This window comes from Rhopalosiphum maidis, chromosome 3 (assembly GCF_003676215.2).
Source record: "Rhopalosiphum maidis isolate BTI-1 chromosome 3, ASM367621v3, whole genome shotgun sequence".
In the NCBI taxonomy this organism is placed as follows: Eukaryota; Metazoa; Arthropoda; class Insecta; order Hemiptera; family Aphididae; genus Rhopalosiphum; species Rhopalosiphum maidis.
In genome coordinates, this window is record NC_040879.1 from 12,322,381 (window position 1) to 12,339,534 (window position 17,154).

At 26.9% G+C, this 17,154-nt stretch overlaps 2 protein-coding genes across 3 annotated transcripts; both read left to right on the top strand.

Annotated features, from left to right (window-relative positions):
• The first annotated feature begins 576 nt into the window (after positions 1-576).
• On the top strand, positions 577-11,069 carry LOC113560191 (cytokine receptor-like). Of its 2 annotated transcripts, XM_026965952.1 has the most exons (14): positions 577-643; positions 4,965-5,166; positions 5,669-6,133; positions 6,638-6,776; positions 6,845-7,017; positions 7,106-7,263; positions 7,354-7,588; positions 7,786-7,963; positions 8,041-8,189; positions 8,253-8,419; positions 8,662-8,860; positions 8,953-9,108; positions 10,433-10,609; positions 10,761-11,069. In XM_026965952.1, exons 2-14 carry the CDS (start codon positions 5,010-5,012, stop codon positions 10,790-10,792), a joined length of 2,385 nt encoding a protein of 794 aa, XP_026821753.1. In that variant the 5' UTR covers positions 577-643; positions 4,965-5,009; the 3' UTR covers positions 10,793-11,069. The 2 variants fall into 2 exon arrangements, with proteins under 2 accessions (XP_026821753.1, XP_026821752.1); XM_026965951.1 differs by having other exon boundaries at positions 10,433-11,069.
• A 2,614-nt stretch (positions 11,070-13,683) lies between these two features.
• LOC113559741 lies at positions 13,684-16,320 on the top strand. Its single transcript, XM_026965483.1, has 3 exons — positions 13,684-13,756; positions 13,819-14,022; positions 15,950-16,320. The coding sequence occupies exons 1-3, from the start codon at positions 13,684-13,686 to the stop codon at positions 16,318-16,320; spliced, it is 648 nt and encodes a 215-aa protein (XP_026821284.1).
• Positions 16,321-17,154: the final 834 nt, after the last annotated feature.

The window sequence follows — 17,154 nt, forward strand, 5'->3', positions numbered from 1 at the left end:
CATCGATTTTACCTAGTTAGTCACTCGAATAGATCCTGCTATTTTTAAATAAGTTAATTTTTTCAAATTGTTCATATTAATTTTTATAAGTATAATAGCGATTTTTACATCGTAGGATAATACCATAAATGGGTGCCGATCGAGATAGACAGTTTAGTATTATAGTGCCTATCTACGTAATAATGTTGTCATTCACTCATCCAGCCGCAACGATATACAATATTCATCGTTACACTGTTTAGCTATAGAAAAACAAAATGGACATGCGCAATTTTCACGTCTGGCAATATTTTAGACACCCATAGGCTTACAACTATATTATTATGTCTGTATTGTAGCACTTATAGGTCTATTGATATTGCTGACGTGTTCAGTTTTCGCATATATACGTCGTACCAAAATATTGTTGTCATAAAAAATAAATTAATATCCAACTAAGATGGTGGGAGTCGGGGGGATAGACATAGTATATTTAATTAAATTAAGACCATTTTATATTGTGCCACCACCAGAGACAATTTTTATATTAAATACGATGGGTCTCTATGTCATTCGTTTAAACGCTAATAATTCATAGTTTAGTATGTTCTAGCCTTTAGCAACGACTCCTTCCTTCGCCCGAGGATTAGCGCACAACTATCAGGTGAGTATCATCCACATAATTTATGTATTTCAATTATTTCAGTAGTAGTATAAATCATTTTTATTACGTATATTGTATATTATTATGTTGAGCGTGTCCGTTAAATATAACGCCCTGGGCTTTGAATTTAACCTATATAAACGTTAAGGACTTGGTCAATTTGCCCATTTATTCTCAAACTTCGATTCACCCAAATTTATCGACTAACACTTACCTACTTGTTAGCTGTACGCTGACAATAGTGTGAATTTATAAAACATAAATCAATTGTAATTTATTGTGTCAACATTAAATACGACGAATCAGTTAGCGCAATTGAAGAAGATGCGTACGTTGTATTATTGTATAAAATATTCGCTTGAACGCTAATAAATTCTAAATTTCTTAAATGATTTTTTTTCACGATTATAATCATAAATTAAATTATATCGAGTGAGATACAGATCAAAAATGAATAGCTAATTATTAATTAATTATCAATTTAAAACTTAAAGTATAAAAATTGTTTCGTTATACATTTGTTCATGTTAATAATTGTTGACTGCCATAACATGCCCTTAACCGATGTTCGTTTAAAATATCTAATTTATTATTTGCCACAGTGGTTAGATAGAGTAGTTAATACATTTAATCTTATATTATCTATTGAATTACAGTTTAGGTATTTGGGATGTAGTAAATTTTGGTTATTTTTAATATATCATTGACATACTAATTGTGTCCTGATTATTTGCGTCCATGAATTCAAAATAATGTATAAAAAATAATATCAATAACGTAGACAAAATAACACGTTTTGATTATATCTAAACTGTATCATTCAAATTTTTACCAATCTATAAATAATATTATAATAACACTTTAATATAATAAGACAATAACCTAACCTGCTATTCATATATTTTATATTATTTTAATTAATTTAATGACAATATGTTTGATGTAGATGATTACGAAACGACGAAAAACAATATTTTTAACCTATCTTTAGCAGCATAATATTTTTAATATTGATATTGTCAGTCTAAAGTTGATATTAAATGGGAAGGAAAATAATTTTTTTACATCGGACGCAATTAGTGTAGTTGTTCAATATTATCGGGACGTACCTAATTCATATGAAAAAGGGATCTTGGGACCCTATTCGTTTTCTATGGTATATGTATTTCTTAATAGTTACAAGATATAAAATTGTATAATGCGTATTATTGTGTATTTTATATTTTTAGTCCTATTTCTAATTATTTGTGTTTAAAATCATATTTTTTAGATGTTTTTCATAAATTAAAGTTTCGCAAAAAAAAATAAGTAAATAGATACCAAATATTTTACCTATGTTTTATAAAGCAATATTGAAATTCATAAAATAGACGACTTTATTAATGTTCAGTTAAATGTATAGATAGTAAATATTATTAATATTTAAGTTTACTTTTGGATAGATCATTTTAAATAATATTATTTAATACTAATATTTATATCATTGAATTCAAACTCTTAAGTTACTTTGGGCCATATTTAAAAGTTTTGCGGTTCTTTTAGAAGTCATCTTGCTAGTATCTTGCATCAATATTATAACAATTACTATTAATTAAATAATTTTATTAAAAACAAAAAATTATGTCTATACAAAAAAAACCAATAACACACACAAAATCTACAATAAAATTGACTTATACCCTTTTTCACAAACTTTTTTTTCACATCATGACTTATGCTTTATCATACATGCAATTTACATGATATTTAAAACATATGGACTCTTCTTAGTGCCACCATTAGATCCGGCGTGAAATTTCTTACAAAATTGATGCATAATGTCAAAATGACAAAAAAATGACTTGTACCCTTTATCACGAACGCCGTCCTTTTGTTTATAATGTTAATAATCATATTAAACAATCCGTTTAAACAACATCATAACATGTATCCTTAATTTTTAACCTGAGCAATAAGCTTAAGATTCTAATTCCTTCAAAAATAAAAAAGTGTTCCATTTACTGTAAATAATTATGTTACCTACAAGCATTCTTTATCTACTTGATGTTACATGCAAAGAACTTATCTAAAATAATTTAATAAGTAGTTTTGAATAATTAACAATAAAACTATGTTGTTTGTTGATGAAAAATGTTCTATACTACGTATAATTTAATATGGATAGCTAGGAAAATTAATTTAGTTTACTCCAGTAATTAAACCTTATATAAACTATTCGTAGTTAGTTGTAGGTTTGTTATAGGTAGATTTAGAACCAAAAGTTTTTTTTCCATAAAATATTATTATTAAAGTTAAAATTATCAGATAATTATGTTTAAACTGAACGGCATTTCGAGTATAACTTGTTTAACGATACTAGTCAATTTAATTATAACAGCTAATAAATAATGATATTTTTAGAAGTGTATGTTATCTAAATGATGATTTTTCATCTCAATTCCAATTACCTAGTTGATTTAATAAAATTAATATCAAACGCTTTAATATGACCAATTCAGATGTTTAAATATAATTCTGAGTATGATATTGGTTAACAAAAGGTATACATGTACTTAAAATTATTATTGTATTCAGTTTTATTCCCCTCATTTATGGCATAATTCAATAATAAGGATGGATGATGTAGATACCCGTATAAAGAGAATCGAGAGGTGGAAGGATATCACATTTAATATAAAATATTAATTTAATGACAACCTATTTATATTGTACCATCACTAAATAAAAAATAATTTCCTGAGGCTGCTGCTGATCGACTTAATGAATCACATAAATTCAATCTAGTTGAGTTAAAAAAAAAAATTAATTTTAAGTTAATAATATATTATTATTTATTTTAATGCTAGTGTATAATCAACGATTTATTATTTAAAATTACGGAAACAATATTACAGGTTTTTAAAAAAAAAAAATGTTTATTTGTGTATAACTTGTATTTAAAACTCCATCCTTTTATTCGCAGTCAACGGAGTCAATGTTTTTGTAAAAATTACTTCATTAATATACGTACTTTATATTATATTATGTAATTTTTTACTCAACTATAATACTTTAAATAAGCAGATCAAGATCATTCAAGTGATACTGTTTTATATTATGGTATCTACCTACTGGCTCTACTGAATAGGTACTGCGTAACTTGCAGATTTTCACAATACCGAAATATTTGTTCACACGAACAGCTCGTTTTCACTTACCTTTCGGTTTAACCATAAACGTTTTCAATTGCTTTGACGATATTATAAAATGTAGTTTTCTTTCTAAAATTGAATTCGTTAAGTTGGTTTACCAAATGCCTGCATTTGATTTTTGTGCCTTTTGGTATATTAGATGTTTGTTTTTGAAAGTTCATTTCTGTTTTTAACATATCAACATTTAGAATAAACATTTTAAGCTAAACGTAATTTAGGATACGATTGAGAATTAATTTCTGATTATACTTACCAAGACTTAAACATTTCCAATACTAAATCATATCTTGTGGTTCTTTATTGAATCTAATATTCATTTCATTAATGATTCGGTCTAATATTGAACAGTACATAAAAAACGTCATTTATTCTTCTTTTGAAGACGTAAAGTACCAAGTACCTATCGTGTATTAAAATAGTTCATTTTGGTAGGCACTCTTCTCTTTTTCAAAGGAGAAATTTAAATAACAATAGGTACCTTATAATTTTGCAACATAAACGGTTTTACGAAAAATATCTGTGAACACATCACACCGATATAATAATAATATTAAGTACTTTTACGTTGATGACAACGATATGACATTATTAGTATAATATTTTCTACCCGCAGTAATTATAATCAGAACAAGAAACAAAAATACTACTAAAAAGTATATAGATTCAAATATTCTATTGAATATTGGCATAAAAAATACCGTCGAAAAAGACGATTTTTTTATAAAATAAATTTCAAAAAGTTGTAAATGATCAATAAGGGGAAAACGGAATAATAAATTCAAATTTGTATTCAGATTTATTATTTCTTCATTAAATCAATTGGTAAATTTGATAAAAAAACACGTTTAAATTTTTTTATTCCACGTGTATTACACAAAAATAGAAACAGTCGGTATTGGGTTTCCTGAAAACGCGTATATTAAGAAAGTAAGAAATAATAGTTGTCTTTTGATTTTTACATTAATCTTACCCGATAAGTGATTTTCTTTAGAAATGAAGTATAATTTGCTTATTTTTTATGTTTGTCCTTATGTGTCACAAATTAAAAACGTTTGTGGTATATTCACATTACACATTTTACATTAATTTATTTATGATTTTCAATATTTTTTTATTGTCACATATAACAGGTTTATTGACAGTTATCGATAAATACTTAAAGTAATCGACTGTGAATGGTGGTTGCTGATATAATCATGGTTCGACAATTTTCTACAAAAATAAACCGACGCAGTTTGTCGTCACTTTCAATGCTATGCGCTACGTTAACATGGCTAGTCGATTTAACATATTCTTCTGTGACGTGTGGCCCCGGTATAAAATCAATCGGAGGTAAGAAACTGCAATCTCTTTAAATTTTTATTAATTTGTTATACATCTTTAAGCGCTTATGGAAATTCTATCAGTAATATGCTATCCAATTTCTTTAGTCGATATTTATTGGAATTCAAAATAAGTTATATTATAACATAATTACTAATTCGCTAAGGTATTATATGTCATCCTTAGTGTCTGAAAACGTAATTTATTATTATTCAATTCTAGTAGTTCTAGACTTCTAGTAGATTTTAAAAATAAAAATTATGTTTATTGCCATAGATAAAACTATCTAATCATAAATTTATATTTTACATATTATATTTTAATATTATTGTATGATTTTTGTATGATTTTCAATTGAAACATTTTTTTCTTTTTATTTATTCATCAACTTAAAACGTTTGCCAGAGTATTAACAAATTATTGTATTATTTTATATTTATATGTAACCATAATGAAGCCTTGTGATATGTATAAAATAATAATCTTGTGTATATTGTTGTAAAAATTATAGGTACGGTCCCAAGCGGTGATATCGTACTAGAATACGGCAGCGGCGTTCCCTTGGAAATCACATGCATCTTGCAATCCGATACCATAATAGTGCAAAACTTGTTTCGTGACCGAACGGACAGTAGTAATAAAACCAAATTTCCAAGCCACAGGATCATGTTTTATAAGAATGCTGAAATCGTACCCAAACAATACGTGACGATCGTTAACGCCACAGCGGCTCAGCTGCGCATCCCAAACCCCCCAGTTGGTCGAAATACCTATTATTGCACACTATTACTTGATTATGAAAGGCGACAAAACGACAGTTATGTTGATTCCGACGGCGATCACTCGTCTACTACGTTATCTAGTGGTCCATCCACGTTTCCCCCCGTACAACCTGCACCTACAAGCTTGAACACGAATGGATCTCATCAACCAGGGTCACAACTTGGGGTGTGTTTGAATACGGTCTATGTTGGACGTAAGTTAACCACAAACTTCGAACCTATTTTATTTTAATTGTGCGTTAAATAATAATTGTAACAAAAACTTCAATAACTTAACGACTTTTATATCGTTTACTTGAACAATGTGTTCTATATTCCTAAATTATTTTTTCGAAGATATGTTTTCCTTACATATAGTCTTATTTTATAAGGATAAAAAACAATAATAAGTATCTTATCTAGTTAAAGTATGATAAATATTATGTTTATCATAAATACATACGTGTAGATTATTCAAACAACTTAGGTATAAAGAATGAATTATTTCATTATACATTTATAAGTTACAACAAGTAATACATTTTTTTTTTTTACTTAAAATGATTAATTTTAAATATTAACTGTTGAACCTAACCTCTCACACTAAATGAGTTTGAGGAAATAATCAACTAACATTACCACAATATACAATAGCCATTTTCTATGCGAGACTTAAATTATAAAAAAATGTAAAGCCATTTAAAATAATATTTGCTTAGATAAGCCTGAAATCATAAGAAATTTTACATGTATCTCTAACAATTGGGTCAATTTGAAGTGCAATTGGAATACATCAGAGAACCCAATTAGAACCACTTATAAATTATTATTCCGATTACCCGGACGTGCTGGAGGCAGGTAATGTATTACAAATATTAATAACAATATTTTTTATTTATCAAATGTATCTTTTTATTTATTTATAGAATCTTCATAAACTGTCCAACAGATTCAGATATCAGAGAGAACACATGTTATTGGGATTTTAAAACTACACCCATGTATAGACAACCTTACGAGTTTTACGATTTCAGATTAAACGGCCAAAATGCTTTAGGAAATGTATCTACGTTCATCAACTTTCATCATTATGCCAACAGTATACTAAAAAATATAAAAAATAATATTTTACTTTATCAGAAAAAGTATTATAGAATTTTATTTAGTCTTTCTTTTTTCATATTTAGTTATTCCTGCGAGTCCTATAAATATCACTGTAATCGATAAAACAGAGTCCAGTGTTATGTTAAGATGGTCAGTAGGAACAATGACAGACTTTCCACGGGAATTAATTCATAAGATCGAGTATAAGTCACAATGGGATTCCAATCCTGAATACTGGCAAGTAAGTTCAGGCATCGATCAGATGATCAATCAGACACATCTACATTGCATTACATTATATTACATTTTTTTTTTTAAATTTTTTTTCCAGTCTATTAACATAAGCGATACGTGTAGTGCACCAATATTGTCCAATAAAACAAATACATTTTTGTATGACATGAATTGCCAAGAACGTGATAATGATTTTTATTATTTTAATGTCACTGATCTAAAATATCCGTTTACACATTACGATTTTCGCATATACGTACGTTCTTCGCTTGCCCGAGGAGAGGATAAGTGGTCTCCTCCTGGCAGTATAACACTGAAAACAAAACCTTCAAGTAAGCTAATACTTAAGTAATCTATTTTATTGACTTTATTTTATAAACACTGATATTCGGTTGCTCAATTGCGTCCGTAAGATGTATTTTATAAACTAAATCAATACAACATTAATATAGTATAAAAATATAAGTTAGGTATTATTTTGTATGCAATTATTACAATTGGCTATTTCATCATATATTATGGTCCATAGTACCAAGAAGACCTCCAAGAACTGATATTGGAAGCTTTGAGTGTATTACATCAAGAATCGACCAAACAAAAAGAGACGTGTTCATTTATTGGCAAAAAATTGATGATAGTGAGAAATGTGGTGACTCTTTTCAGTACCGAGCTTATTATACTTCAAACACAACACAAAATAAAACCACGTAAGTGCCATTGATAGTTTTTTTTTATTATTATTATAACTTTTAAATCCATACTATTATTTTATTTAAAACTATAGAATTCACTATAGCAATGAAATATATGAAAATTATGCCAAGTTTCAAGGACTTAATACTTCGGTTGGTTACAACTTTACAGTTTATTCATCCAACAACGAAGGTTTGTCGACAGAATATTCAACAATCTACGTACCCAGTGAATCAGAGAGTAAGAATTAGAGAAATATACAGTTTGTCGTTACGTGTATTTTAATCTTTTGATTTTTAATAGTACTTGAAAAACCAATATTTCTAACAAAAATGGTATTTGATCAACAAGGTGTTTTTGAACTATCCTGGAAAAGCAATGGCACTACGAAATCGTCCACTTCCGATGAACTGAATTATTATACAATATTCTGGTGTGAAAATGTTAAAGGTCTTCCTTACCAGTGTAATGTACGTAAATTAATAATAGAATAATTTTCCAAATACAATTAGTATATTTGTTGTAACGAAAATTGGATTTTAAACTAATACAGATATTTCCAATAAATATGTACTGATTATAATAATGAAAGATGTATCACGATTCCTGGCGTATAATTACTATTTCTTCCATAAATTTATCTAAAATAATCATTATGTTTATGAATTGCACACCTGAAATACATCACCATTGCAAATTATTTATTTTACAGGGTTACGTGAACTGGACGCACGTCCCTGGTTCAGAATTTCGTTACAATGTCACTATATTGAATTATAATGCTAAAAATCACTACCAATTTGCAATAAGTGCTAACAGCCGACGTTTATTGAGTAATGAATCCAATCCTCAAAACAATTTTAATAGTAGTGGAATGGTGTGGGAATCGTGCACAATACAAAATAATATAAGTAAGAAGATTTATTGTTTTTGCAGTTTATAATAAATTTTATAGTTTATCGATATTCATTTCGTACCTATCTATTCGTTTATGGTTGTGTAGCTGCTAGAAAAGTGGAGAACGTTTGGGTTAATGTAGTCGGCTCGACGTTTATTGGTTTGAAGTGGAATATTGACTGCACAGACAGAATCGGTTTGGTTGGCGAATATCAAATATTTTATTGTGCCGTTGTTTCCATAACCAGTAACATTTGCAATGGTAAGAATTCGTATTAATTATTTAATGTAAGTATAACAATATAATAATTAGATTAAAATAATTTAATTTTCTTTCACTGAAAAGATTGGATGGGAAATATTAAATTAATTAACTTATTGTGCTTATTGTCTTAGTACCTACATAGATGATCTATTTTAATGATTGTATACAATGTGCACGTATGTACTCGTACAAGTAATTTCTTAAGTGAGATTACAGATTTAAATGTTTAAAACGTAAAATTATAATTACTTTATCCAATATTCATGAGTTTTGACACATCAATACATATAACTACACCACGAATAAAATTGATTGTAATTAGTAATAATTAAATAATCAATAGAAACTATGAGTAGGTATATATATGTAATAATTTAATTTAATTTTTATCTGAATGATATTTAGTAAATATTTATATTATATAATATATTATAATGTATCATTGGAAAGATATTGTAGAGTAAATTTTCACAAAAATAATTTTGTACACACAATATTATGATGACGCTATAAGACAGTTAAAATACGGAAATAGGAATACACCAATGAGGTCATTTATCCAGTAAAATAAAATTAAAAAAAAAAAAAATTAAAACACCAAGCATTTTATAAGGTGAAGTCGGGTTATACGAAATATAAAAAGTAGAGTTACTTAACCAACCTATAAATAATAACAGAATAAATAGCTTATTATTGTATATTATTCAAATGTAAATAAAAAATGAAATACCTGCAGTATGTTTGTAAGCTTGTAGCTATTACAAAAAAACGAAATACGGGCGTAAGATTGGCATTACAGTTTTAGCAGAATTGTTCAAAACAAATCCATTAACGTTTATATAATATACTTAAATTTAATCAAATGAAAACCACATAATAGTATTTATTGAGGTTGATTTGGGGTTGACATTGAAATTTACTTGAAGTTAAAATTGGATATTACCTATGTTCTTAAAATTGAAGTTACTTTCGGCGAAATACTCGTGTTTCGTATATAAAACGTTCATACGAACGAAAGAAGAAATACAAACACCAATACCGAAATTTGAGTGCGATAATGAATGCAATATTTTAATGCGTGTTCATTTTACAATCGAAACCAAACTTTATTGTAAAATTTCGACCAATGTAAGATATTAGTATTCATAATAAGTGTAAACACGTAATAATGATATAACAGTTGTGATATATAATAGTATGTGATTTTTCTTTATGTATTAGGTATTTAGGGACATACCTATTAAGTTGTTTTATTTAGTATGAATTTTGTATACCCAATTATTATAATTCATAATTATTATGAATCTATCTTATATTTTAGGATCTATGCTGTCCAAAACAATGAGCAGAGAAGCGGCACAAAAAGAAGGAGGTTTTACTTTATTAACGAATCTTAAGCCTTATACTACGTACATTGTTTCCATAGCAATTAGTACAAATTATGGCAAAGGAATACATAGTGATCCTTTACTAGTTACCACATTAGGCTTAGGAGGAGGTTGGTATTTTAAACAAGAATATCCCAAAATTATACAACAAATAATGAAACATAGTTTATATTTTTAATGCATGAACCGTTGACGGTAGCTCAATCATAATACAACAATTGTTCTTGTTTTAAAATATTTTTAATTGTATAACAAATATAGGTACACCTATACAGTTTGACTTCACTTACTAAGAACTTCAACGATACTTTGCGTTCAATTACGATACGCAACTGTCTCGCCATACGCACATAGTAGGTACTGTTTAATTAGTACCTACTTCATCTATAAATCATCCTGCGAACGAGTAGTGACAACATTGTATCTTGTTAAATTTTATGTAGCATGCACTTGTGAAACCTATTTTGACCTCGTATAGTTTACACTCTCTTTATATTTAAAATCATTATGGTTTAGCCATTTATGTATACACGTTTATTTTATTTTATTTTTTTATCAGAGACCATGATATTATTGTCAACATTAGATCGAATTAAAATTAGCAAAAAAAAAAAAAAATATATATACTAACAATTTTATCAATATTATAATTATTATAACTATTATTAATCTTATAATCACATTCACAAATGTAGTAATAGTAATTAATAGTAAATATAAAACAAACTATTATTAATACTTACGTTTTAACTATTTATTATTATTTTTATACCAAGTCGCACCAACTGAAATGTACAAAAAAAAATTATATTTTAACTCAAATTTGTGTAATCCAACTTCAATTATATTGGACGCTATAAAAATGTATTTATGGCCAAAATATAATTTATACTAAAATACAATATACCTATTGATATAAATATGGTATAATGTATAATATATTATATTATAATGATTATACAATAAACAATATACAATTTATATATTTATGTATTTATTATACAATAAAAATACATACATATTATTATATTAAATATTATAAAATAGTATTTTGAAATGAGTACTTAACTACTTGAATAATAATATGACTTTGAAGAAGTTTAAATTAGAATTATGTAGATATTTTTATTTTATATTATTCACAAAAAAATAAATATTTCATGAAAGTGTTACAAGAACATTTTCATAAAATGTCTATATTTCATTAAATTTATATGATACCTAGTTTAACGCTTTTTCGATACAATTCAATATAATATAGTATACACTACTATAATACTATACTATTATCTTCCCTCCCAAAAAAAAAATATTTCCTTTATACGCCACTGTACCGTTTGTACTAATAGTATATGTAAAAATAAACCAACGATGGTTAACAAAAAAAAAAAATAATTTCTTAATAACTTATTCGTTTCAAATACTTGAGAAAATCGCTAAACGGGTTGAATGTAACATGATCAATTTATTTTTTAATAATAATTATTTAAAACCGGAATTAGGGAGTGTATAATTTTTATCACTATTACATGCATAAATATGATACTAAACTTACGGATGTGGGCATCTTTTTTCACTCTTATTTAAATGATTTTTATCTTTATAACTCAAAAGCGTCTGTACGAGTAAACCATCGAAAATTGTTTTATGGTAGTAGAGGGCTCTAGGACTGCAGGCTTGAGCATCATAATCTTGATAAGACGGAACCAAGGCTCCTCCCTCACGGTTATCATGTTATAAAAAAAAATCAATTTTTTTTTTGTTATAATATTTACATTCTTAAAATACTTATTTTATTTATAACGAATTAAATGAGAAAGATAAACGTTTTTTTTTTTTTTGATATTGATAGCAGAGAAAAAGTGTAAATTTTGGTAATCAATCAGGTGCTTGGTTAACTGGTGTATGATTGACGATAAGTCAGTACACGGACGTTATTATAAGGGTTTAATATCAATACACTTTAACGGCACGTGAACCTTTTAACATATTACCTATATATTTTTTACACTTAATAGGTGTAGGTACAATAGTCAAACACGGTTGAATAATTCAATATTGCCATTTTTAAAGTTCATCGAAATGTAGAAATAAATTTTAGAATTGTTGCGAACCGGTTCATTAACAATTCCAAATTGTGGAAAAATACACTTTCTATATAAAACATAATTTTCAAAAATAAACTGACATTTTTTGCCTAGAGATTTTTCATCTTAAAATGCTATTATATTTAAAGCAACAAATAACTATATTTTAGTAATTTTATTGTTTAACCAACAATTTAAGAAAAATAAAAATAGAAAATATATGTTAAGATTCAGGTAAAACTGTACATGTGGTTATAATATATAGTGAGCCTCCCATGAGATTTTCAAAATCTGCCGTATCTCCATGGTAGCTTATAGAAATTATTGAAAAAAATAATAATAAAAGATTCATATACGAGGTATACTATGATTTAAATTTTAAATTAATGCATTATTATGGTAAATGTATAATGTAAGAACTAAAATAAATGTTCTCGTATAAAAACTTTAATAAATAAATGTAAATAAATATACATAAAATTGAATCTAATCATAAAGTCAAGCACATCTTAATATTTTATTAAACATTATTTGCATACCGATTGTATACTAAATCCTTGCGAGAACAAAATTAAAAATTAACAGACACGATTATACTGTACCTGTAGGAGTTGATAAGTTTGAGGTAAGTCTAGATATTATAATAATAAATTATTGCTGTTTAAAAAATGTATGCAAATTCATTAAAAATCAAATATTTGATTATTATTAGTATTTATTTTCACATATATTGTGTATAATCTATCATTTACCGTTACTTAATAATATTTTATTAAATAACCATAATTAATATGTGTGGTAAAGTGTACTTAACACTTTAACAGTGTAATAAGCTTGTGAATTAAAAAAGTGTTTTATAACGTCTAGATTATTATATTTCATTCAGTCACATTTTTTCATGGCTTTTCAGATAGAAGAATTAATTTTAATACATTTCTGCTTTAAGATAATTACTGTTAATCATATGTGAACAATTTGGATTTTAGCCAGAATGTTATGCTAAAACAAATTATTTTATTGTTTACAATGTAAACATTCGAAAGTTGCTAAATTATTTCAAATCTTAAAAATAGTTATTTTAAAAACACTAACTTAATATGGCAACTCCTAAAGTAAACGATGTCGAAAAAAAGACTTTTGAATCCAAAAATAATGAAGATCCAATTCCAGGTATAGTAAACATATCAACAATAAATACAGATAACAAAAAGGTGCATTTTTTTTTTGAACAGCAACAATCAATGAGAACGATCCTAGAGCGTCAGGAGCACAATCAATTACACCTGCTAATTTGTCCAACAATGATTTTGAAAATGCGTCGTCAGTGATAAAATATCTTGGTGAAGATGAAATACCCGACGAATGTCCGTTGAAAAATAACAATGAACTATACTGTTATGATCGAGAAACGGCCAAAACTTTGATGTATTTAATAGGTAAATTAAAAATTATTTTTTCCATTAATAATAATAATAATAATTACCATATTATGCATGCTCAGGATTTCATTGCAAATGTAATTGATAATTTCAAAGTTCATTATGAAAAAATGAGCATGCATATATACGAGTGTTTGTAGGACAGCCATTTTTGTTTTTAGTTTTACGTGTAAATTTAATTGATAATAAGAATGTAAAACAACCTATAAACATTTAAAATTATAACTTACATTTATATTAACACTTTTAAAGTTTTTAATATTAATATGTTTTAAAATACTTTAATATATCGACAATACAGTATTTATAAATTTATAATCATCAATAGTTACAGTAATAATAGCTACCAGTTGAAGCCATAATGAATTAGATTACAAAGGTAAACGCTTCTAACAGATAATTTATATTATTATGTTTGAAATATTCGATTAGGTACTAGTCATTTTGATTAAATATGTCTTATTCCACAAATAACAATAATAGAAACCAATACGGACTTACTTCATAGTGCTCTACAAATCCACATTGTCTTTACTTGAGAACATTTTGAGGATTTTATATATTTCACGTGAACAGATATACATATTTTAAGGCATAGAAATCATATTTACATGTTCATACATATATATATAGTGGATCTAAGTTCAGTTCCTCCTAATTCATTATAATTTATAGATTCGAAATATTATTATGTCGTTCTAGGAGTATCAGTAAGTGTTTCATGAAGTTTGATTTCAGTTATAAAATTATAAAAATTAACTTTAAATCTTATGTCATATAACAACGTCGCGTATCGTATCCAGATGAGAATTTTGGATGATACTCTCCATCTCTCCATTCTTCTTGATTTTTTATGGATACTATTGAGTTTATTTCATTATCACTTAATTGCGTAGACATTTTGTGTTTTGCAGTAGGGTACGGGTCGAACAACTCAACAATTGATATCAATTTTTAAGTAAATATTTCAAGCAATAAATGCCTTTCAGTAATCGAAAAAATAAAATATAAATTTATTAAAAGTTCTTATATATGTAACTCACTCGTTTTTGCTTCTATTTTAAAAATAACTCCAAATATACTATTTACACTTCTCATGACTACAGTGATCATTGCTAGATAATATTCAACCTCGAAAAGACTTAAATGAAAAAAAATATTGAATAGTTAAAGATTACTACATATTCATTGTGAAATATTATCAATAGATGAAGTTTTTAATAGATTAGCTAAGGATTCTTTGGGAATAAAATTAATATGAATTAATATGACTACTAGGTACTTATTAAGATACAAGGAATTTTAAAAATCTTTCCTTTTTTTAACGGTCCATATTACACTTTTATTTGTTTGACTCCTTTCTCTACGTGACTTACTTATGTTATAGAACATGGTTTTATACTTTAATAAACATATTTACATATATTAAATATTGCGATCCTTAAACCTAAGTTCACATTTAAATTAATTAAAAATCTATTAAGAATATAAAAACCAAATGATTAATTTCTGTGGAAGTATTGTAATTGCATGCCCGTGCGCACGCTTATAACAATAACTATATCTTTATGTTGAAATGCTTACATATGTTAATGTTATACGTACTTGTATAAGATGTTATCTATAAAGTTTACATACACAACGCAAAGTTAATGTCCGCTTTTTTGTTTCTACATTTTATTGGCATTTATTTTCCCTTCATTCGTTTTCGTCTCATTCATAAGTCAGAACTCATTATGTGTACGAGTACCATATTATTATTTTACATAATCAATTATCCACATAGCCAAACTACTGAGATTAGGTTTTTCCGTTATTAGTGCGTAGAGTTTTTCCTTCTCATATTTAAATGTCTTATACAGAACAAAATATAAAATGTATTTTCGTACTTGGTGCATTAAGTGTAGTGTTGTATCTTTTTCAGACAGTAGAGATCGCCAAAAGGTGTTAACGTGGATAAGAAAACTAGACGGGATGAACGACGACGAAGGTATATTGGAACGTGTGCATTACATAAGGTACCTGGTGTCCACACTGAGTGGAACATTAGGATTGGTAGAACCATTCACGTCTATGCCCCCAAAAAACGTAAAACCTCTGCAACTTGTTTTACCACCAACTGTTTACGCCGATCTATTGAAAGACCAACCTGAGCCTTGTTTAAGGAAAAAAATATATGCTCATAAAATGCCAAATTCCAATAGTCGATTTCTACAAGACAAAAAGTTTTATGAACAACAATTATTTCCACCAGAAGGCATTATATGCTATGCGGCTGCTTTTAGCGTCATATGAGCAATGTTCGACCGAAGTGGTGATGTGTAATAAAATTCAAAACATTCTATGATTTCGACATTATCAATTTTTTTCACGAACAATTTTTCCAAAATTTTTTAGAATTTTAAGTGACAACTTTTAGACTTGAGTTTCTATAATAATGATAACTACCTATATAAATTACGTACCTACTCTATACTATAGAGTCTACAGTATGCCGTAAAATTATATATAGTATTTATATAGGTACTAAGTTTATATACCTAATTAATATTATAGGTACCTAGTTTATGCTATTGCTATGTAGCAAGAGTAAATTTTCAAGGCAAATCATAAATATAGCGTTAAGTCAGCATTTTCGGTATAATATTAAGCCTGAGTAAAATAATAGAAAATTAGGCTTAATCTGACAAATAATATTACTATAATAATATATTTCTATTAATATTACTGATGCGTGGAATCAAATGAAGATGATAGTAAATTTTAATCTACTTATACACCACACATTTGGTAGGTAAGTAGCTAGTATAGAGGTAAGAGATGACTGCTAAGAACGGGTCTTGTGAAAAAGACTAAAAATGGAAAACATTATTTCTTGGTCGGCTTTTTAAAATCAATTAGGAGTGTTATGTTCAAAAATTCATGCTATTTAAAAATACTCACGTATGCCATATTTATGTACCTCTTGGCTATTACCATTACAATATTACACTTTAAATATGCTGTGTTTTTTTATAATAAATCGATTGTTTGTAATAAAATCATGTATGATGTATTGTATGTACCAACATTAACATTATAAAACAAATTATATTATAGGTAACCACAATTTAAGTGTTGCTTATGGTA